The 24363-nt window shown below is 46.8% G+C and overlaps 2 protein-coding genes across 2 annotated transcripts in view; both read right to left on the bottom strand.

Annotated features, from left to right (window-relative positions):
- LOC132582668 (zinc finger protein 420-like) overlaps window positions 1-24363 on the bottom strand; it is a 103599-nt gene that overhangs the window by 76545 nt on the left and 2691 nt on the right. The window lies entirely within an intron of this gene.
- Window positions 1829-22980, bottom strand: LOC132584126 (zinc finger protein 850-like). Its single transcript, XM_060255930.1, is given in 3 exon segments — window positions 1829-2966; window positions 21997-22462; window positions 22523-22980. Coding segments are annotated over 3 exon segments (2061 nt in total). The 5' UTR covers window position 22980.

Raw genomic sequence — 24363 nt, 5'->3', positions numbered from 1 at the left:
TGCTACAGAGAGACAAACAAGGCTACCCATCTTGATCTATCTCCGTGGAATTTTGTGGTTTGTCTTTTTCACTGAGACTATGGAGGATTACACAGCATTAGACAGTTTTCATCAACGGGAATGGGACATCCAGGAAACAATGTAACAGAAGTTGGGATTACAACATTAAAAAAAGGAGAAAATGAGCAGAAAATTTGAGGGAAAAGAGCTGAAGCCAAGCATAGGCTTCTGCATGCCTCACTTGACGGTACAGGAGTCACATAGAAGGATTCTGCTTACGGCCGTACGTACTGGACATCGTAGTACAGATCACAGGCTCCGGCCCTTTACCAAAATGTGCTCCTGAAAACATATCATCCTATCACTTGCAGAAATCCAAGTGAACGGCAGCTTTTGCGAGCTCCCCTAGCAGGCCCTTCCCCCAGGCTTTGGGAGCAACATAGACGGCACAAGAACAGGCAGTTGCAGAGTCTGCCCAGTTGCAGGGGAGCACCTGCTCAGAGGAGCCCACCTGTCTTGGAGGAGGAGAGGGGGAAGAGGCGGTCCTGCAGGTACGAGGGGTCCAGGCTGTGATGGGCTGTGCATGCAATGGCCAATCCCTTCAATCCAGCCTGCTAAGAACACCAATTCAAGCAGAATCACCCCATGAGGGTTTAACACAGCAAACTTTCTCAGAGACTTATCTCTGCCAGTGCAATGAAATAGTCAAGCTCAGACCTCACACCTTGTGTCAGTAGAACAAACAGAGAAACTCTTAGAGATCATGGTTTCATTTTAAATAAAGCATCTTCTTTATTAGGCAACAATTTGATGAACAGGTGAAAGTTAAATCATACAAGTACAAAAAAAAGCACACAGTAAGACATTAGGTCTAATAACATTCTCAAACTTAGCAAAACAGATAAGCATTACAGTTCCCTAAGATTTTGGCAAGTCAGTTTTAAACTTCATGGGCAAAAAGAGAGGTACAACGGGAAGCCCGGCACATGTGACATGCTCACCCCCAGTAGAGAGCCTGATCAGACCCTTCATGTGACATTTTTGATAGAGGAGAAAGAGAAAGAAAAAAAATTGAACTTGAACATGCAATTGTCCACCAAATATAAACATTTGGACCCAAAACGCATTCTGCAAAAGAGTAACTTTACTAAATGGAAAACAAGATATTTTGATAACTGCATTACATTTTTAAAGCAAGTTTTTCAGATGTCAGACAGCAGACAGCAGTTGATCAGAATTCACAAGAAATAAACCTCCTGTTCCTTCAGCACTTATGAACTGTTGAGGCTGAGAGACAGCTCTGATCTTTTGCTACTTTTGAAGAACTGAACTTTACAGAGATTATGAAAAAAACACAATGCAGAAACATTCCTAAATTGAATGAAAATTATGAATATCCTCTTCGTGCATGTGCATTGGTGGGGGTGCACTCTGATGGAACTCTGAGCTCACAGGAGCACAACTCCTGAACTTTTCTGAGCGTTCCACCTCCTTGTCCATTGAATAGTATTGCAGCTGCATAACAATCCCTGGATGAGCTCCACCAGCTATTTTTCTACAAAACAACTCCTGGACGGAACCTTTTCCCACATTACAGGCATTTGTATGGTTTCTCCCCTGTGTGAATTCTTTGACGCGAAGTAAGGTTTCTGCTGTACCTGAAGGTTTCCCACACATTAGGGCAGGAGTGTCCAACGGTAGCTCTCCAGATGTTTTTTGCCTACAACTTCCATCAGTCCAAGCCATCAGCCATGCTGGCTGGGACTGATAGGAGTTGTAGGCAAAAAACATCTGGAGAGCAACCGTTGGCCACCCCTGCATTAGTCTGTTATATGGTTTCTGTGTGTATCCTTTGGTGGGAAGTCAGGTTTGACTTCTGCCTGAAGTTTTTACCACACTCCAGACATGTATATGGTTTCTCCCCTGTGTGAATTCTTTGGTGAGAAGTAAGAGTGGAACTTTGAGTGAAGCTTTTTCCACACTTTAGGCATTTGTAAGGCTTCTCCCCTATGTGAATTCTTCGGTGGGAAGTAAGACTGGAAATGTCAGTGAAGCTTTTCCCACACTCCAGGCATGGATACGGTTTCTCCCCTGTGTGAATTCTTCGGTGGGTAGTAAGAGTAGAACTCTGACTGAAGCTTTTCCCACACTCCAGGCATGAATACGGTTTCTCTCCAGTGTGAATTTTCTGATGGTCACTAAGGTTAGAACTGCGAATGAAGCTTTTTCCACACTCCAGGCATGTATACGGTTTTTCCCCTGTGTGAACTCTTCGGTGGGAAGTAAGACTGGAACTGTCAGGGAAGCTTTTCCCACACTCCAGGCATGGATACGGTTTCTCCCCTGTGTGAATTCTTCGGTGGGTAGTAAGAGTAGAACTCTGACTGAAGCTTTTCCCACACTCCAGGCATGGATACGGTTTCTCTCCAGTGTGAATTTTCTGATGGTCACGAAGGTTAGAACTGCGATTGAAGCTTTTTCCACACTCCAGGCATGTATACGGTTTTTCCCCTGTGTGAACTCTTCGGTGGGAAGTAAGACTGGAACTGTCAGTGAAGCTTTTCCCACACTCCAGGCATGTATACGGTTTCTCCCCTGTGTGAATTCTTCGGTGGGTAGTAAGAGCAAAACTCTGACTGAAACCTTTCCCACACTCCAGGCATTTATAGGGTTTCTCTCCAGTGTGAATTTTCTGATGGACACTAAGGTGTGAACTCTGACTGAAGCTTTTCCCACACTCCAGGCATGTATACGGTTTCTCCCCTGTGTGAATTCTTCGGTGGGTAGTAAGAACAGAACTCTGACTGAAGCTTTTACCACACTCCAGGCATTTATAGGGTTTCTCTCCAGTGTGAATTTTCTGATGGACACTAAGGTTAGAACTGCGATTGAAGCTTTTCCCACACTCCAGGCATTTATACGGTTTTTCCCCTGTGTGAATTCTTTCATGGGAAGCCAGAGTGGAACTGCGACTGAAGCTTTCCCCACGCTCCAGGCGTTTATATATTTTCATTCTGTTGCATATATTTTGTTGAATAGGAATAACTGATATTTCAGTGAAATGTTCTCCTCTTGCAGTGCTCTCATTCCTGCTCTCTACTTCACATCTCTTTTGCTGTAGAGACTCATCCCCCTCTAAAAAACTGGAATTATTCTTCCCTTTTGGTGGGTGTTTTCTCTCCTTCTTCCTTTGTGCATCCAAAGATTCAAACTTCTCTTCTGCATCTGAATGTGTATCCTTGTTCACCATTGGTGAGTGTTGTTCTTCATCATTTGCTGACTGCCACACGTCTCCTGCTGAAAGAAAAGGATACCTGGTTGGATGATTTGGACTTTCCACAAATGCAAAGTGTCCAGACTCGCTCTCCCATACTTAAAGCAGAATGGAGATCTCTCAGCCTTTGTATCCCTGTCAGAAGTGGGAGAGGTATTACAAAAAAGAAATTCAGGATGCAGAAGTTCCATGCACACCGTAATTAGCTAGATTACAACAAAAGAGAAATAATTAGCGGCAGAAAATTAGCATTTGTGAGATAAGAGTCCTGTATCCCTGTTCAGACCTGGGGGTCCATTGTTCTCAATTTGTGGATAAATTTGATTTCAGCAATTGTGCTTTTTAATTTCTGCTTTACACTTCTCTGTTTAAGGGCTGCCACTCTTCGGCCCATTCGTTCTTTTGTGTAGGGATTGGATTGCTTGTCTGACAAACAGAGTGGAAGGCCATCGCTGCCATTTGCTGGCATATACAACCTTGGGGATCACATGTGAATGTACCAGAGATGGTACGGCTGGTGTGGTTGGGTCTTGTGATGGGGGTGTCCGAGTGAACTTGGAGACAGAGTTTGCGGCAGGCTCTGGAGTCAGATTCTGTGTCCAGATTAGGAAGGGCTTTGTTCTGGGTCTGAAGCTGCTTACAGGCAAGAGGGAAGGAAAGGTCTGCATCCCATATGAAGAGACCTGGTGGGTAGTTCCAGTCAACATGCAATCGTGTATTAATCAGAAGAGACAAATCTGGAAGAGGAAGGAAGGAAGGAAGGAAGGAAGGAAGGAAGGAAGGAAGGAAGGAAGGAAGGAAGGAAGGAAGGAAGGAAGGAAGGAAGGAAGGAAGGAAGGATATCTGAGAGCCCAGAAGACATGAACATTAGATGTTTGAGAGCCGCAAGACAGGAAGGAAGGAAGGGAGGGAGGGAGGGAGGGAGGGAGAGAGAGAGAGAGAGAGAGAGAGAGAGAGAGAGAGAGAAAGAAAGAAAGAAAGAAAGAAAGAAAGAAAGAAAGAAAGAAAGAAAGAAAGAAAGAAAGAAAGAAAGAAAGAAAGAAAGAAAGAAAGAAAGAGAGAGAGAGAGAAAGAGAGAGAGAAAGAGGAGGAGAAGAAGATGATGATATTGGATTTATACCCCTCCTTTCACTCTGATTCTCAGAGTCTCTGAGAAGCCTACAATCTCCTTTACCTTCCTCCCCTAACAAAAGACAGAGGTGGGTGGGGCTGAGAGAGCTCTCACAGCAGCTACCCTTTCAAGGACAGCTCTGCCAGAGCTATGGCTGACCCAAGGCCATTCCAGCAGCTGCAAGTGGAGGAGTGGGGAATCAAACCCCGTCCTCCCAGATAAGAGTCCGCACACTTAACCACTACACCAAACCAAGACTTCCCCTGCAAGAGGCTGGATTTTATATCGGCGTCTTGTAGGCGCCAGAACTTTCACAAACACGTGCAACCCTGCTCCATGCCCAGGGCCAGGACAGCAGTCTGGGGTTGCTTTGAGTCATAACTCTACCATAAAGCACATATTTTCTGCTTTGCAGGCCCAGAGAGCCAGCATCAAGGCCTGGAATCTCTAGATCAAGGGATTGGAGGCAAAAGAGGGCTGGCCAACACCCTGCTCTGGAAAACTCTCCCTCCAGAGTGGACAACACTGAGCTGGACTTGGCAAAAGGGCCATCAGAGGAGGCAGAAGGAAACCACCTCTTGTCCTGGGTTAAAGATCTACAGTAGGGTTGCCAAGTCCAATTCAAGAAATATCTGGGGAATTGGGGGGTGGAGCCAGGAGACTTTGGGGATGGAGCCAAGATCAAGGCTGTGACAAGCATAATTGAACTCCAAAGGGAGTTCTGGCCATCACATTTAAAGGGACATCTCTTCAATGCCTTCCTTCCATAGGAAATAGTGAAGGATACGGGCACCTTATTTGGGGCTCATAGAATTGGACCCCCTGGTCCAATCTTTTTGAAACTTGGGGGGTATTTTGGGGAGAGGCACTGGATGCTATACTGAAAATTTGGTACCTCTACCCCCCCCCCCAAACAGCCCCCACAGAGCCCCAGATACCCGCAGATCAATTCTCCATGATTTCCTATGGGAATAAAACTCCATAGGGAATAATAGAATTCCCAGCAGACATTTCCCTCCCCTCCCCTCCCCCCGCTTTCTGACGACCCTGAAGAGAGGGGACGGCCTACAAACCACGGGATCTCCTGCCCTTACCTGGGGATTGGCAGCCCTAATCTACAGGCACCATTTCAGCATCTGCTATTCCCCCAAACCCTCTGCAGGGCAAACTGCAAGAACAAGCAAAGCCACAGAAATTCTCCAGCCCTTGGAAGGAAGCGCAGGCCACGCCCAGTCCCAAGACAGACTTCTGAAGCCCCCCTACCTGCCAATCCATCACAGTCCAGGAGAAACGGCTCTTTCTCTTCTTCCAGCCGGGATATGAGCTCAGGTTTGGCGATGGGAGGACCTGTTTATCAGGGGGGAAACCCATAAAATTAGACCTCTTTTGTGTTTTCATCAATTCAACCATTCCAAACCAGTTCAAAAGAGCACCCTAATGAATAATACAATTTAATGAATAATAAATAATAAAATAATAAAATTTGTGGCGGGGCTGAGCTTTCGTGACTCACCACTCACTACTTCTTCTGCTCACCGTGACTCCTGACGGTCATGCCCTGCCACAGGTGGCAGTCAAGACAAATATCTCTTTAGGCACTTTTAAGACCAACAACGTTTTATTCTGGGTATAAGCTTTTGAGGGAGGAAGGCTTTAAGTGAAAATTTTTTGCTTTTTTCTGGGGCAGTCTGAAGCGCTAGGCAACTAGAGGGGTGCTGGCATAACACATGCCTGTTCCATGCCAAGCTGAGATGGAGAGGCCAGCTGGGAACTGAAATGACAGCAGAGGCAGCAGCCACGTCTCAGCCCAGACTGGAGGGAAGCCCCTAGTTAGAGCCTCCCACCATCTCCAGACCAGGCCTCTCTTGGCACCTCTTCCGATGCCCTCTAGGGGGTTCAGGCCCAGAAGTGCCAGGCAGGGGCTCCCTCTCTGCAAGGAGAGCACAGAGCCCTCCCCACATAAGAGGGAGGAGAGCGGAGGGGGGCAGAGACCACCAATGGGACCAGGGCAGGCAGACTCCCTAAGAAACACCTCACAGTCACTCCTCACAGCAAGAAAGAGAAAAGGCTCCTCACCCAGAGAGGCCACGTTCCCAAAATTCTCCAGCATGACTTCCTTGTAGAGAGCTCTCTGGGCTGGGCGCAGCAGGCTCCACTCCCCCGGGGTGAAGGTCACGGCCACCTCTTCGAAGGACACCCCCGCCTGCAAGAAGGAGAAGGAAGCATTTTGTTACCTCACTGGAAAGCTGGTCCATGGGGGGAGGGGAGCCAAAAACACAGAGAGCCAATTCATAGTGGAAGAGCAGCAGAAAGAGCTGGTAAGAAGAGCCTCAAAGGGACATCTCTCCCCACCTCCAGCCCTCCAGGGAGCATTTTGGAACCAGAGGGGTCTCCTCAGCCACAGGGGGCTACCAGCCTTGAGGAGAAGAGGCCAAAGATGGCCATATGATAAAGGACCAGATACTTTTCCATGGGAAAATTCAATATTGTTATGGAGGCATTTGGATTTGGACCCAATCAAAAGGAATGTTCCAGTTGTCCTGCTTGTCTACAGAAACCACCCTAGACAGGGGGGGTGACCGTTTTTCTGCCTTCCCAGCAGAGAACACGAGAATCAAGAAGAAGGAGCCCAATCATCTGAACACAGAAGTATCCCTACTGCCTGCCCCACGTCTCCCCAGAGATCCTGCCTCCCTCCGTACCTGAGCTGGCTTCATGACAGACCTTTTCCCTTCAGCACACAGAGAAGATGGCGGAGGAGGCCTCAAGGGTGTCTTTCCACCGACCTGGGAGGGAGAGAAAGACAAACGTTGGGAATCCATTTTTCCCCCACACACATTTCCAGTGCCAGTCCCCTGGAGTCAACCTCTCTCCAGGCTGGATTCAGAGCACAGTTCAAGATCCTGGATTTGATCAATCAAGACTCAGGAGCCTTTAGTCCACATCTCTCCCCTCAACCAGCCATTCTATCTGGGTGAGGGAAATGGATTAGAACAGGGGTGGCCGAACTGTGGCTCTTTCACACATATTGTGTGGCTCTCAAAGCCCCCACTGCACCGTCAGCTGGCTTGGAGAAGGCATCTGTCTCTTTACAGCACTTCTCCAAGTGGCTTGGAAAATGCCTTTAAAGTTAAAGTTGCTTTCTTTTCATCTCCCCTCCTTCCAATCTATTTCCCTCCCTCCCTCCCTCCCTTCCTTCCTTCCTTCCTGTCTTGCGGCTCTCAAACATCTAATGTTCATGTCTTCTGGGCTCTCAGATATCTGATTTGATTCTTTGTGGCTCTTACGTTAAGCAAGTTGGCCACACCTGGATTAGAAATCTGGGCTGAAGTGGGACTAGTGAATGGAAAGGGTTAATACCCAGCCAGCAGTTAATTGGTAAAAAGAGGTATTTTAACAAAGGAGAAGATGTCCAAAGAAATGGAGACATTATTAGGCAAAATTTATGCCTCCAAGGTTGCAGATAAGGGACCAGGGGTCTTGGCAGACAAAAAGGTAGAGTACAGATAAAGACTTACAGGCAGTGGACACCTACTGAGCATGCTTAATGGATTTATGAATATGCATTTGCACGCCCAGCATAAGCAATTGCTTCATTTACATGGTCATACAATGTTATGTTGAGGGTGGGGTTCATATTAAGGAGCTAATGTGTAGTGGGCGGCCTGGAAATTGTAAACCAGGTTGGCCAAACTTGCTTAATGTAAGAGCCACATAGAATAAATGTCAGATGTCTGAGAGCCGCAAGATGTGAATGTCAGAGGTTTGAGACAGGAAGGAAGGGAGGCAGTAAATACATGGGGAGAGGCTGGGAGGTGGAAAGAAAGCAACTTCAAATGCAGTCTCCAAGCCACTGTCTCGCTTGGCTAAGGGAAGTGATTTAAAGAGAGAGATGCCTTCTCCAAGCCAGCCAATGGGTTAGGGTGTGGGGGCTTCAAGAGCAACACAATATTCGTGAAAGAGCCACGTGTGGCTCCCGAGCCACGGTTTGGCCACCCCTGTTGGAAACCTTGCTCTCTCATCCAATGAGAGGACAGGGGAGGGACTTGCGGCAGGTGATAGGTATAAAATGTATTTTTCTTTATTCTGTACTTTGGTATTGCCTGGGGAGTACAGCTCCTACTGATATCAAAAAACTTTGGAACAGATCTACCTGACTGACTGACTGACTGGGGAGGGTGGGGTATAAATGCAAACAAGAAAGAAAGAAATCACATGGGGTGCCTTATTTATCCAACCCTTTCCTTCCCTGGAAACACTTTTCCCTCAAACTCTGCCAACCCCTTCCCTGCCTGAAGCCTCACCCCCCCCCTCCTCCTCTCTGGGGGCAGCAACACCCTCCTGCCTGCCCTCCCCCCCCCCAAGATTTCTTAGGAGAATATTCTCGGAATGAGGTGGGAGAGCCCTAATATTGTAACAAGAAATGCTGGGGGGGGGACTCCACTTTTTCTTGGGGGGGGGAATTAGTATAAGCAGACCCAGGTAGACCTATTTAGGACCAAGATTCCACTTTGAGCATATCAGTAATGATTTCAGAGAGAGAGAGAGATCTTTTTAAAAAAAACACATGAAATGGTAATAGAGAGAGAATAGTCTTAAACATAAAATAATACCAAGGACTTTTGAAATGTCTTTGGAAGATCAGTGGAAATTACTCTGGTATTTGGATTTATAGAAAACTTCTTTAAACATTAAACTTTAAAACTTTAAAATAAACCCGATGGTATTTAAATCCCAGGAAACGATACTGATCTAAATCCAAACAGAGCCCAAATTGTTGGGAAGGATGTCAAACCAGGTACTTTCAGGCATGGCTGGTGGAAATGTCCCAGGGTGAATTTATTCTGACCATCAGTGGCTAGCATTAGAAATAAAATTTTGAATTGTACAATTCCTCCTACGCCAGAATCAATCCCACTGAATTTCTGGCCAGCTTTAAAAATTCACAGCTTAAAAGGGAATTGGTATCATTGTCACTTATCGCTCTGAAGACTCTTGTAGCTAAACACTGGAAGGAAAAGACTGGGCCAACATTCAACAATGCTGAACTGAGCTGTGGGCGGTTGCAGCTGTGGATAAATTAGCTCCACAAATTTATACAGCAGAGGTTCCTACAAAAAAGAATAACTTTCTATAAAAATGTTTCTCTTTTTCTGACTATGTAAACCATAATAAAGAAGTGAAAAATACAATTCCAAAGAGATATCTGACTTTTTTCCTTTTACTAGACATGGAGCAATGCATAAAACTGGAACAGTATTGGCTTATATTTACTAACTTTACTCCATTTCAAATTTTGGATCAGTGGTACCTTGTTTAAATGTTTGTTAATTTCTATTGATGTATTATCCATACATGTATGCATTACTATTACTTGCAATTGTTGTGTAAAAATAATTTAGAATTCCAGTTTTAAGCAATAAAATAAAAATACACACATACACTGAATTAAATTATCACAAAGAGAGAAGAACACCAGAAAACAGATCTTCAGCAGATCAGATAGGGGGTAATATTTGTGGGGGTGAAAAGGCTTTCATAGCTACCTGTGCAGTGAGCAGAAGTCCGAAGAGGAGGCAGCAGAACGACCAGAGTTCTTCTGAGGAAGGTTCCCAAGCAGAGTTCAGGGCTGTGAGTCTGAAGGCTCCAAGACTGAACACCCTGAGCAGGCCCAGAGACCCTCCTTAAGTAGACTGAAACATGTCCTGAGGCACAAGCAGTCAGGATGTTCCTCAGAAAAATGTATGATTGGATTAGGACGTTAGCAGACAATGTATGCAAAGAGGAGCAGATGGGTGTTGCTGAGAGAGACAAAGGGGCTCAGGAAGCCAGGAGGATTGGGGTGGGTGTAACCACTAGGTGCTGATAGCCCATTTCTAGAAAGGGGATGGAGAAGAATTCAAACTAGGCAGGGTGATTAGAGTATTCAAAAGGGAGCAGGAGAGCCATTAACATTTGAGGTGGAGCACAGGGAGTTGGGACTCAGAGAGAGGGTGTTGGCAGGAAATATTGATACAGATACACCCGGAGGTGTTATTAAGAGAAGACGAAAATATTTGAGAAGACAGAAATCCAAGTGAAAAAGACTTTTCCACTTTTCTTGGTCTTTGTATTTGCTGGAGGCTGAGAGGATGATTAGTGTAGCTGGGTGCTTGGCTTTCTACTGAGCCCAGGGACTACGCCTTAGCCAGAGACAAGGGAGAGGCCTCATCTGCATTACTAAAGGCGTTTATGTGCGGAACCTGGAGGGCACAGTGTGTCTGAGGGATGGACCAGCTGGACCCAAGTGAGGCCAGACTCCATTTTGTGAGCCAAACCTGCCACAGGGTGTCCAGAGTGATCCGATCCCTTGCCCATTGTTATTGAGGGTTCCAGAGTGATTAACGCATGGAATTCATTGCCGCATTAGGTGGTGGCGGCTGCAAGCATAGACAGCTTCAAGAGGGAATGGAATAAACATTTGGAGGAGGGGTCCTTCAGTGGCTATTAGCCACGGGGCATAGGATGGAAGTCTCTGGCTGGGGCAGTGATGCTCTGTTTTCTTAATGCAAGGCAGGGGGGCAACAGTAGGAGGGCTTCTATTGTCCTGGCCCCACTAGTGGACCTCTCGATGGCACCTGGTTTTTTGGAGTGACAGTGTATTGGATTGGATGGGCCATTGGCCTGATCCAACATGGCTTCTCTGATGTTTTTAATTTTGCTTGTGCTGCAGTGTAACCTGGTTATGCCCTCCACAAAGCATGCATATGAACAAGGCATATAAGGTCAGTAACAATGGGGTGGGATGGAGTGCCTGATTCAAAGCGGCAGACGAGAGACTCCAGCTCAGATCTGAATTCTCCCTGCACACAGAAAACTAGCTCTGCAGGGGAAAACTTTTTGCACTCTCTGCCTGGGTGAGGAGATTTGAGCAGAGGGAGGCCTCCCCCCAAAAAATCAGAAGGAAAGATGGCAATGAGTCCTGTCCGTTCCATCAGCTTTAGTCTCGGTCCCAGAGGGGAAGGTCTCCCTCCATTTCCCTTGCTCCAAGCTCCCCACAATGCCCTCCAAAAAACAGTTACCTTTGCCAGTGTTCTCTCTGAGTTAGGCTGAACCAGCTCACAGTTTTAAGCCTACAGTTCATACCTTTTTCCCTTAGCTCCGGAAAAATTCCCCAAGAGCAAAGTAATTTATGCAGTAGCTCACAACTTTAATTTTAGTGGCTCACCAAGTTGAATTTTTGCTCTCAATACTCCACAGATTAGAGGGAGTCTGGGTTACCACATGTGCTGTTCCAGTGTTCTACAAATTCTATATTAATATACTGGAATAGCCTGATAGTCATGTGGTGTCTATCACTATACCCTAGTCAACTGCCAAAATCTAAAAAAGACGGACACTCCTACTCCTTCCTTGGAGAAGGAAAAACAGCTACTGTTGGGGTTGGGATGGGGGAGATTGAAATGGCAGCCATCTTGCCTCGTTTGTATAATTCATCTTCACTTCAAACCTGGTTTGGGCAAGATGGCAGAAAAGCCAGGGGAAACTGCTGCAGGGGCCCAAGAACTGCACAGGGGCTGTGTGGAAGCAAGAAAAATACATCCCCCAGAGCATCGAACCCCAAGCAAATCGCTTGTGGAGAGGAGAGGGGACCCTCCTATCTTCATTTCCCTAAAACAGAAAGGCACGGCCTGGATACTGAGGAGGAAGATTTCCTCCCCCCCCCCTTGTACTTTTCAGTGTAGGACTTCTGGGGGTACAACAACACGGTCCCTGTGACCCATCAGCACCCCCTCCCCAGCTCCCTCAGCCTTTCCTACAGCCTCCCCCAATCTCCCCCCTTCAAACTCCCATTTCCTTGATCTGCTCCCTCTTTCTCTCCCCCACCAAACCCCACATCTCACTCTACGCTTGTGAGTCTTGTGAGGAAAAATCCTTCTTTCTGAGCTACTGGCATTAAAGTTGTGAGCTGCTGCACCAATTAGCTTGCTCCGGGGTGATTTATCGCATACTCAGAGAAAAAAGTGTAAGCTGGAGGTTAAAGAACTGAGCTAGCTCACACTAACTCAGCTTAGAGGGAACAGTGCTCTCAGCCCAGCACCATAGCTCTCAAGGGGCCAGGAGGGCTGGGGCCTCCTTGCATTTTTTACAGGCCCCCTCACACAGCCTTTTCAGCATTTTCCCTTTAGGTGTTTGTTTTCAATGCAGACTAATGTCAGGCATTTTTTTAACTCTTGTGTTAACTCTGGATTAGTGACATTTGAGATTCCCAATTCCAGCTGCAGATCGTGTCTCCCTGAAATTAGCATTTGTTGACACGTTCAGAGCCATAAAAGTAACCATTTGCCAGATCAATTGCTTCTTTTGTTCTCAGGCCTCTGCTGTGGGGGAGTAAGATAAAGGAGATTGTGAGCCACTCTGAGAGTATAGGGCAGGATATCCAATTTCTTCATCTTTATCATCAGACAGGAATTGTTGGCATTTATCAACATATACAATGTTGAAAATGAACAAGTGAGCAAACATATCTTGGTATGTCCAGTGATTGATTTGTCTTGGTTTTGGGGATCTGAGGTTTCAACTGTCAACGCTTGTCTGTTCAGACAGAATTTGAAGGGGAATCTTTGTTATATCCATATAAAAGGATACAAGGACTATTTAAAAGAAAGAAGTCAGGATGCAAAGTTGCAATGTGCTTTCAATGTGCTTGTGAATGACTTTAAATTCCGGAAACTCAGTTTGGCATAAGGAACGGAAGCATTTCTGAAGTGTGTTAATCCTCATTTAGCAATGAAATGTAATATTTGAGGATATCTGTTTCAATGTATGTGAAGAAGTGTGTACATGCTGAGAGTCTGTTATCACATGTCCCCTGGGCCTGGGATGACTTTCATTCGGGTTGGGGATTCTGCAGGATCCTGGTTTCCTTCTCACATCCCTGTTACCTGTAGCACTTATGTGCTAATTTGCTGCCATTCATTGATCTTACAGGCCTATTTCAGCTCAGTGCATCTTGGCTCTGCAAGGCCGTTCAGTAACAGCTGCCCCAGCCCCTCTTTTCCTTATAAGCAGGACTTGAGGATATTTTATCTGATTGTTTGTGTCTGAGGAAGTCTCTTTGCACACAAAAGTTTCTACTTTGAATAATACTTTGTTGGTCTTAAAGGTGCCAGAGCATAGTGATGTTCTGTGTCTGCCTGTGTGATTGTCCTGGGGGCACTTGGTTTTTGAGCAACAGGCCCGAGAACTGCTCTTTGAACAAGGACCCAGCACATGCTCCCTAGAAGGAGAGAATCCCTTGAATGTGGGGGCATACGATATATCAGGGATGGCCAAGAGAAGAGCCACATGCAATAAACACCCTATGCTTGAGAGCCACAAGACATGAATGTCAGGTATTTGAGAGCCACAGGGAGGGAGGGAGAGAAGGGAGGAAGGAAGGCAAATAGATTGGGGGGGGGAAGGGAGAGGTGGAAAGAAAGCAACTTTAAATGCATTCTCTAAGCTGCTAGCTTGGTTGGCTTGGGGAAGTGTTATAAAGAGAGATATGCCTTCTCCAAGTTTAGGTATAATCAATTTTATTAGTAACATATGGTAGCAAATCTATTTCAATATCTTACAACTTAAAAAGAAAAAATTATCTACCCCATATCTTCCTTTTCTCCCACCCCTCCCCCAGTTATTTGACCCCCGCCAGTTTTATTTACTTAAAAAAAGAAACAAATATTAAAGGTACCTATAACTATTAAAAAAAACCCCAAAATTATATTCTTCTTTTAAAATTTAATCATTATCAAAAATTGTCCAATGTCCTTTTATTTTCCACTTTTTTTCTACGTATCTTCTGAACGTCTTCCACTCCATCTTAAAAACTTCCAAATCATAGTCTCTTAATATTCTTGTTAATTTGTCCATTTCATTCCATGTCATAACTTTTATAATCCAATCCCATTTCTCTGGTATTTTTTCTTGCTTCCACAACTGCGCGTACAATGTCCTAGCGGCTGAGAGCAAGTACCAGATTAAAGTTCTATCTTCTTTTGGAAATGTTTCCATTTGTAGTCCCAACAGAAAAGTCTCTGCAACTTTGTTAAACTCATATCCCAAGATCTTAGAAATCTCTTGCTGAATCATCTGCCAAAACATTTCAGCTCTTTCACAAGTCCACCACATATGGTAGAAAGAACCTTCATGCTTTTTACATTTCCAACATCTGTCTGGCATCTTATTATTCATCTTTGCCAATTTTTTAGGAGTTGTATACCATCTATACATCATCTTAAAACAAGAGGGAATGGAATAAACATTTGGAGCAGGAGTCCTTCAGTGGCTATTAGCCACGGGTCATAGGATGGAAGTCTCTGGCTGGGGCAGTGATGCTCTGTTTTCTTAGTGCCTGGGCAGGGGGGCAACAGTCACACCAACACTCTGTCACACCAAAAAACCTGGTGCCATCGGGAAAACTGTGTCCACGTGGCCGGCCCAGGCTGCGACCTGCTAGCTTCATACTGCGGGACTTCCAAAAGAACCCCGTACAAGTTCTGGGTTGGGCCACGGTGGGGGTGGAGTTTAAGAGTTTTAAGGGGATATTAGAGATACTAGTGGTCAAGCGCCAGCTCACCACCCTGCTGGGCCTGGCTTGGTTTCAACCATTGGGAATACAGATCGTGGGGGTGCAGCACCTGGGCACGCAGGGGTTCGAGCACGTGTGCCGGGAATTCCCAGAGGTGTTTGATGGGGCCCTAGGGTGCTACAAGGGCCCTCCCATATCCTTACCTCTTGACCCCCAAGTGCGACCAATACGGCTGAAGGCCAGGCGGTTTCCATTCGTGCTTAAGCCTAAGATCGAAGCGGAGCTGGACCGCCTCACAGCCCAGGGAGTGCTGGAACCGGTCTCCTATGCCACTTGGGAAACCCCAATAGTCACCCCGGTGAAGCCAAACGGGGAGGTGCGCATATGCGCAGATTACAAGTGCACCATCAACAAGGCCTTGCAGGACCACCCTTACCCCGTTCCCGTAGTCAGCCATGTTCTCGTAGCACTAGCGGGTCTAAAATTTTGGGGAAGCTGGACTTGGCACAGGCATACCAACAGCTCCTAGTGGACGCCGAGACGGCGGAAGCCCAGACCATAGTGACACACAGGGGGGCTTTCAAGGTGCGGCGGTTGCAATTCGGGGTAAGTGTGGCTCCGGGGGTTTTTCAGAGCCTAATGGATTCTCTCCTAAAAGGAATCCCCGGGGTGCAACCGTTTTTCGACGACATTTTGATCGCCGCACCAGACGAGGAGCAGTTCAGCAACCACCTGCGAGAGGTACTCCGCAAATTTCAGGCAGCCGGACTGAAAGTCAAGCGGGAAAAGTGTTCCCTAGGGGTGCCGAGGGTAAAGTTCTTGGGATTCGCGGTGGACGCTGCAGGAATCCAACCTGCGGCAGACAAAACCAAGGCTATAGTGGATGCCCCAGCCCCCACGTGCAACGCAGGATTACAAAGTTTCTTTGGGTTATTAAATTTGTATCATTCGTTCTTGCCCCACAAAGCGGCCATTGCAGAACCCTTCCATAGGCTCCTTGACAAAAACGCCCCCTGGGTATGGGGAAAGAAACAGGCAGACGCGTTTCAGGCGGCCAAAGGTCTCCTGGTATCCAATAACGTGCTCCACCATTTTGACGAGGCCCTGCCAGTGATCTTAGCGTGTGATGCGACGCCATATGGGGTGGGCGCCGTCCTGGGTCACCAACTCCCGGATGGGAGAGAAGTCCCGGTAGCCTACTACTCCAGGACCCTGACCCCCGCAGAGCGGAACTATGCCCAGATCGGCAAGGAGGCCTTAGCAATCGTGGCGGGGGTACATAAATTTAATGACTACCTGTATGGTAGGTGCTTTACGATTGCCACAGACCACAAGCCGCTCCTGGGACTCCTCGCCCCAGACCGCCAGATGCCACAGATTCTGTCACAGCGGGTCTTGCAATGGAATCAGTTTCTAAATTCCTATTCATATGCCCTGGTCTACCGCCTGGGCAAGGCAATGGGGCACGCCAACGCCCTTAGTCGCTTGCTGCTGCCCTCCGCGGGCCACGGGGCGGGACAAAATACTTGCATGCGTTCTCGACTGGGTGAGGAGGGGGTGGCCAGAGGGAAAACAGGCCGAGGAATTCAGGGCCTTCAAACTCCACAGGGAAGAACTGTCCACACACAAGGGGTGTCTTCTCTGGGGAAGCAGGGTGGTGGTTTCCCCCCCCCCCATTGCGGAAACAAGTGCTAGAGGCCCTACATGAGACTCATCCGGGAATTGTAAGTATGAAGGCCTTAGCGCGCAGCTATGTATGGTGGCCGGGGATGGACGATGAGATCGAGGGGTGGGTTCAAAGGTGCCAGGCCTGCCAGGAGTCCCGGCCAGAACCGCCCAGCACCCCCGTCCACCGCTGGGAAGCCCAAAGGAGGCCATGGTCAAGGTTACACATCGACTTTGGGGGGCCATTCCAGGGTCACACATTCTTCATTCTAGTGGACGCCAGCACCAAGTGGCTGGAAGTTATCCCTGTAACTTCGACCTCAACGGCAGCGGCAGTCCGAGCGTTGCGCAGGGTCTTCTGCACGCACGGAATCCCGGACACCATCGTCTCAGATAATGGGACCGCGTTCACCTCCCGGGAGTTCCGGAAGTTCCTGCAGAGATACCTAATACAGCACATCCGATCCGCCCCCTTCCATCCGGCCACCAACGGCCAAGCGGAGCGGATGGTGCGCACCACAAAAGAGGCCCTGGGACGCATAGTACAGAGGGACTGGGACCACCGCCTGGCCGCCTTCCTATTCGATAATAGGATCACCCCCAACCCAGTCACCGCGGTGAGCCCGGCCAAGTTGTTAATGGGGAGGAAACTGATTACCAGGTTAGACCGATTACATCCCGATAGGGCCACCGACCTCCGCAGCTCCCCCAAAATCATGGAGGCCACTAGAGGGTTCTTCCCAGGGGATCCGGAATACGTGAGGAACTACGCGATCGGCCCTGAGTGGGTTGCGGGCCGGGTGCTGCGCGTAACCGGGTCCCGCCACTACGACGTCTCCACAGAGGGGGGCCAAATCCTGCGGAGGCACATAAATCAGATGCACCACCGCACCTTGCCGGAGGAGCCAGCAGTAGTAAGGAGCAGGGATGAGCCGGCAGCCACACCCAAACCCCAGGATTCCCCGGTCATGCCGACCGCACCAAACCCAGGGGCGGGAGAACAGTACCCGGGAGGGGAACCCCACCCCGGAGTAGGGGCTCCCGAAGAGCAACCAGGCGCGAACAGCCCTATGCCGGCGCTGCCCCCAAGTGGGGAAGCCGCCACCGCGCCTGCAGCCGCAGCCCCGTCAGCCCTGGGGGCCACTCCCAGTCCACAAACAACGCCGAGAAGGTCGGCCAGGGAATGCAAGGCCCCGGCGTACCTAAAAGATTATGTATCCTGAATTAGGGGGGGAGGAGTGTCTCGGAACATAAGATAAATGTACCGCTGGGCGATCGCTACAGAGGCGACCAAGGGAACCCCACGGGTCCCCGGATGTAGCTCGCCAGGCGCTCCGCCCATCAAGATCTGCGGCGGGAAGTTTAACTGGCCAGGATTGGACTGGTCAGACTGGGGGGCAGTTCCGGGTAATGTATATAAGCGGGGCCCGGCCCACGTGTTCTCTCTCTGTGATGTACCATCTAATAAAGTATGTTGCCTTCCACACGTCTCGTCTGTGAGTACATTACACTCATCCTCCAAGACAAGGCTCATTTTGTAAAAGGGAAAAGGAAAGATGGTGGTAGGGAGGTAATCAGGTATAAAATGGCACTGATTTCCCCCCAGTTCCCCCCCTCACTGTGTCAGGAATTGCCCCCCCCCTTAAAAGAGAGGAACCATCACATCACAGTCGTGAATAATACCACACAAAAAAGCCCCCAAAGAATCCCCACTTAGAGAGGATTTCGTCCCTTCAAGGGAACCAGCAGGGAAAATGCAAGAACAGCCTCTAAGAAAAGGGCAAATAGGTGAAATAAATTATGATATCTCTCAGCAAAGGGTCAGGCCTATTTCAAAGGGATGAATATAATAAATCTCTGGTAATTGAGGGGGGGTTGCCTGACAGGGATGCCAGCTTCCAGCTGAGCCCTGGAGGTCTCCTGGAATGACAGCTCATCTACAGACCCAGATTTCAGGAAAGCTTTTGACAGGGTTCCCCGTGGTGTTCTGATGGGTAAACTAGAGGACTGTGGACTAAACTCTCGGACAGTGAGGTGGGAAGGGAACTGGTTGCAGAACCGTACATTTCGATCTTTTTATCTATGATCGGCATCAGGTTGTGAATACTGATTAAATCTGCAGATGAGTCTCTCCTCACTTCTTCCGAGACAAAAACTCCGGGCCTGCCACAAATTTTCCCAGTTTTTAAGGGGCTGCTGGACTCTACTGCTACAGAGAGACAAACAAGGCTATTCATCTTGATCTATCTCCGTGGAATTATGTGGTTTGTCTTTTTATCTGAGACTACGGAGGATTACACAGCATTAGACAATTTACAACAATATAACAGAAGTTGGGATTACAACATTAAAAAAATGAGACAATGAGCAGAAAGTTTGAGGGAAAAGAGCTGAAGCCAAGCATAGGCTTCTTCATGTCTCATTTGACGGTACAGGAGTCACATAGAAGGATTGAGCTTACGGCCGTACATACCGGACATCGTAGTACAGATCACAGGCTCCGGCCCTTTAGCAAAATGTGTTCCTGAAAACATTTCATCCCATCACTTGCAGAAATCCAGGAGAACAGCAGCTTTTGCAAGCTCCCCTAGCACGCCCTTCCCCCAGGCTTTGGGCACAACATAGACGGCACAAGAACAGGCAGTTGAGGAGTCTGCCCAGTTGCAGGGGAGCACCTGCTGAGAGGAGCCCACAGAGGGGGAAGAGGAGGTCCTACAGTTGTGAGGGCTCCAGGCTATGATGGGCTGTGCATGCGATGGCCAATTCCTTTGATCCAGCCTGCTAAGAACTCCAAGCAGAATCACCCCCATGAGGGTTTAACAGAGCAAACTTTCTCAGAGACTTATCTCTGCCAGTGCGATGAAATAGTCTCAGACTTCACACCTTGTGTCAGCAGAACAAACAGAGAACCTCTTAGAGATCATGGTTTTATTTTAAACAAAACATCCTCTTTATTAGGCAACAATTTGATGAACAGGTGAAAGTCAAATCATACAAGTACAAAAAAAAGCACACAGTAAAAAATTGGGTCTAATATCATTCTCAAACTAAGCGAAACAGATAAGCATTACAGTTCCCTAAGATTTTGGCAAGTCAGTTTTAAACTTCGCAGGCAAAAAGCGAGGTACAGTGGGAAGCCTGGCACATGTGACATGCTCACCCAATAGAAGGCCTTTTCCAACTGGAAGCCACCAGTGGAGAGCCTGATCAGACCCTTCAGGTGACATTTTTGATAGAGGAGAAAGAGAAATAAAACTTTTGAACTTGAACGTGCAATGGTCCACCGCATACAAACACTTGGACCCAAAACGCATTCTGCAAAAGAGTAACTATACTAGATGGAAAACAACATGTCTTGATAACTGCAATACGTTTTTAAAGCAAGTTTTTCAGACGTCAGACAGCAGTTGATCATAATTCACAAGAAACAAACCTCCTGTTCCTTCAGCACTCATGAACTGTCGAGGCTGAGAGGCAGCTCTGATCTTTTGGTACTTTCCCTGATGAAGAACTGAACTTTACAGAGATTATGAAAAAAAAAAATGCAGAAACATTCATAAATTGAATGGAAATTATGAATATCCTCTCTCGTGCATGTGCATGTGCATTGGTGGGAAGTAAGGGATGCACTCTGACGGAACTCTGAGCTCACAGGGGCACAACTCCTGAACCTTTCTGAGCGTTCCACCTCCTCCTTCTGAGAGTTCCACCTCCTTCTCCATTGAATACTATTGCAACTGCATAACAATCCCTGAATGAGCTCCACCACCTATTTTTCTACAAAACAACCCCTGGACAGAACCTTTCCCCACACTACAGGCATTTGTATGGTTTCTCCCCTGTGTGTATTCTTTGACCTGAAGTAAGGTTTCTGCTGTACCTGAAGGTTTTCCATACATTAGGCCAGTGGTGGCCAATGGCAGCTCTCCAGATGTTTATGCCGGGGATGGTACGCATGCGCTGAGGAAGCCGGCTGTTTGCTCGTCCTCCTCCTCGGATTGGAATTTTAAACAGCTCAAAAGAATGTAAATAGCACTTTGGCAAGACTATTTGAAGAAGGAGCTTACTTATGAAGGTCTGAAGAACGTAAGAATTCCTTTCTGGGGTCCCAGAGGGTAAGATAACAACTTTTATTACCAAATTAAGGAGACAACGCCCAGGCTAATTACTCAGCCGTTGCGTGTAGCTCCAGAAAACTGAGAAACTATGGCCAAATCCATCAAGGAATTATCAGAGCAGATGTCTGCTTTCCAGGCGTTAATAATGTCGTCCCAGGACCAGATAAGATCCGAAATTAAGTCAGTGAGAGAAGCAGTATCTGAATTGGCAGCTGAACTTAAAGACACACGGAGCATTGCCGTCTCGGCTAACGAGCTTGCTTTATCTAACAAGCAGAAGATAGCCCAGCTGAATACCCAGCTTACAGAACTCTCTGACCGTAATAGAAGAGCAAATTTGATTCTGGGTGGAATTTCAGAGGAAATAAATAATAAACTGCTGGAAGAAACTCTTATAGACTGGATGGGTGAGCAAGGAGTTAATAAAGAGATGGATAGGTCTTTAAGAGTCCTTTCACTGAATGTGAATGGCCTAACGTCAAATCTTAAGAGATTCAGAGTAATTAAAATGGCTAAAGAACAAAGAATTGACTTCTTGTGCCTACAGGAAACTCATAAAAAATAAATGATAGGAAACCATTGATAAAAGACTTGAGGTGGCAGGTTTTAGGAGAAGCAAGAGGGTCTTCCAAAGCCAGAGGGGTAGCCACTCTGGGAATTCGTAGGGAAACTAAAGTGGAGGACATTGAAAAATTAGTAGATAAGGAAGGTAGATATCTGTTAGTTAAGTTTAAGCTGGAAGCCATAAAAATCACTATAGTAAATGTTTATGCACCAAATAAAAGACAAAGGAAATTCCTAAACTTGGTTTTTAAGAAGATACAACAGTTTTCAGAGGGCGAACTAATTGTAGTGGGTGATTTAAATATGGACATAACCAAGAACAATAGTATTAAGCTAAGAGATTGGGGCTTGAAGGACGCTCATGAGTTTACCGACACGAGACCCAGCCCGACACATATTTCTAGTAGACATAAAACAGCATCCCGCTTAGATTATATAATTTGGGGGAAAAAAATAATAATATGGCGATTAAAGAGATTAAGACCCATCCAATTTTTGTTTCTGACCATGCCCCTATAAGTATAGAACTAGAACTAAAACTTCCCTCGTCAAACAGTCCAGATGTTTATGCCTACAACTTCCATCAGCCATGCTGGCTGGGGCTGATGGGAGTTGTAGGCAAAAAACATCTGGAGAGCTACCATTGGCCACCCCTGCATTAGGCTGTTATATGGTTTCTGTGTGTATCCTTTGGTGGGAAGTCAGGTTTGACTTCTGCCTGTAGCTTTTACCACACTCCAGGCATGTATATGGTTTCTCCCCTGTGTGGATTCTTTGGTGGGAAGTAAGACTGAAACTCTTAGTGAAGCTTTTCCCACACTCCAGGCATGTATACGGTTTTTCCCCTGTGTGAATTCTTCGGTGGGAAGTAAGAGTGGAACTGTCAGTGAAGCTTTTCCCACACTCCAGGCATGTATACGGTTTTTCCCCTGTGTGAATTCTTCGGTGGGAAGTAAGACTGGAACTGTCAGTGAAGCTTTTTCCACACTCCAGGCATGTATACGGTTTTTCCCCTGTGTGAATTCTTTGGTGGGAAGTAAGACTGAAACTCTTAGTGAAGCTTTTCCCACACTCCAGACATGTATACGGTTTTTCCCCTGTGTGAATTCTTCGGTGAGAAGTAAGAGTGGAATTGCGACTGAAGCTTTTCCCACACTCCAGGCATTTAAAGTGTTTCTCTCCAGTGTGAATTTTCTGATGGACACTAAGGTGTGAACTGCGACTGAAGCTTTTTCCACACTCTAGGCATGTATATGGTTTTTCCCCTGTGTGAATTCTTCGGTGGGAGGTAAGGCTGAAACTCTTAGTGAAGCTTTTTCCGCACTCCAGGCATATATATGGTTTTTCCCCTGTGTGAAATCTTCGATGGGAAGTAAGAATGGAACTGCGACTGAAGCTTTTCCCACATTCCAGACATTTATAGGGTTTCTCTCCAGTGTGAATTTTCTGATGGACACTAAGGTGTGAACTGGTAGTGAAGCTTTTTCCGCACTCCAGGCATGTATACGGTTTTTCCCCTGTGTGAATTCTTCTGTGGGAAGTAAGAGTGGAACTGCAACTGAAGCTTTTCCCACACTCCAGGCATTTATAGGGTTTCTCTCCAGTGTGAATTCTTCGGTGGGAGGTAAGAGTGGAACTGCGACTGAAGCTTTTGCCACACTCCAGGCATTTATATATTTTCATTCTGTTGCACATCTTTTGTTGAACAGGAATAACTGATACTTCTGTGAAATGTTCTCCTCTTGCAGTGCTCTCATTCCTGCTCCCTACTTGACATCTCTTTTGCTGTAGAGACTCATCCCTCTCTAAAAGACTGGAATTATTCCTCCCTTTGGATGGGTGTTTTTCATCCTCCTTCCTTTGTGCATCCAAAGATTCAAACTTCTCTTTCGCATCTGAATGTGTATCCTTGTTCACCATTGGTGAGTGTTCTCCTTCTTCATTCGCTGACTGCCACACGTCTCCTGCTGAAAGAAAAAGATACCTGGTTGGATGATTTGGCTCTTTCCACAAATGCAAAGTGTCCAAACTCGCTCCCCCATACTTAAATCAGAATGGAGATCTCTGAGCCTTTGTATCCCTGTCAGAAGTGGGAGAGGTATTACAAAAAGGAAATTCAGGATGCAGAAGTACCATGCACACTGTAATTAGCTAGATTAGAACAAAAGAGAAATAATTAGGGGCAGAAGATTAGCATTTGTGAGATAAGAGTCTTGTATCCTTGTTCAGTCCTGGGGGGTCCATTGTTCTGAATTGTGGATAAATTTGATTTCAGCAATTGTGCTTTTGAATTTCTCCTTTACACTTCTCTGTTTAAGGGCTGCCACTCTTCAGCCCATTAGTTATTTTGTGTAGGGATTGGATTGCTTGTCTGACAAACAGAGTGGAAGGCCATCGCTGCCATTTGCTGGCATATACAACCTTGGGAGATCACATGTGAATGTACCAGAGATGGTACGGCTTGTGTGGTTGGGTCTTGTGATGGTGGTGTCCGAGTGAACTTGGAGACAGAGTTTGCGGCAGGCTCTGGACTCAGATTCTGTGTCCAGGTTAGGAAGGGCTTTGTTCTGGGTTTGAAGCTGTTTACAGGCAAGAGGGAAGAAAAGGTCTGCATCCCAATGCCTGTGAGAGAAGCGTGTCATCATCCAGCATGGTGTGTTAATGATCCACTGGATGGCTTTTAGCTGAGAGGTGTATGTGACCACCAGTAATGAACATAAGGACATATGAAGAGACCTGGTGGGTAGTTCCAGTCAACATGCAATCGTGTATTAATCAGAAGAGACAAATCGAAAGAAAGAAAGAAAGAAAGAAAGAAAGAAAGAAAGAAAGAAAGAAAGAAAGAAAGAAAGAAAGAAAGAAAGAAAGAAAGAAAGAAAGAAAGAAAGAAAGAAAGAAAGAAGATGATATTGGATTTATACCCCTCCCTTCACTCTGAATCTCAGAGTCTCAAAGTCGCCTACAAACACCTTTACCTTCCTCCCCCAAAACAAACGCCCTGTGAGGTGAGTGGGGCTCACAGACCTTTCCAACTCCTGCAATAGCTATGGCTGACCCAAGGCCATTCCAGCAGCTGCAA

This window comes from Heteronotia binoei, chromosome 1, assembly GCF_032191835.1.
Source record: "Heteronotia binoei isolate CCM8104 ecotype False Entrance Well chromosome 1, APGP_CSIRO_Hbin_v1, whole genome shotgun sequence".
Taxonomy (NCBI): Eukaryota; Metazoa; Chordata; class Lepidosauria; order Squamata; family Gekkonidae; genus Heteronotia; species Heteronotia binoei.
This window is presented reverse-complemented; position numbering and strand designations above follow the sequence as displayed.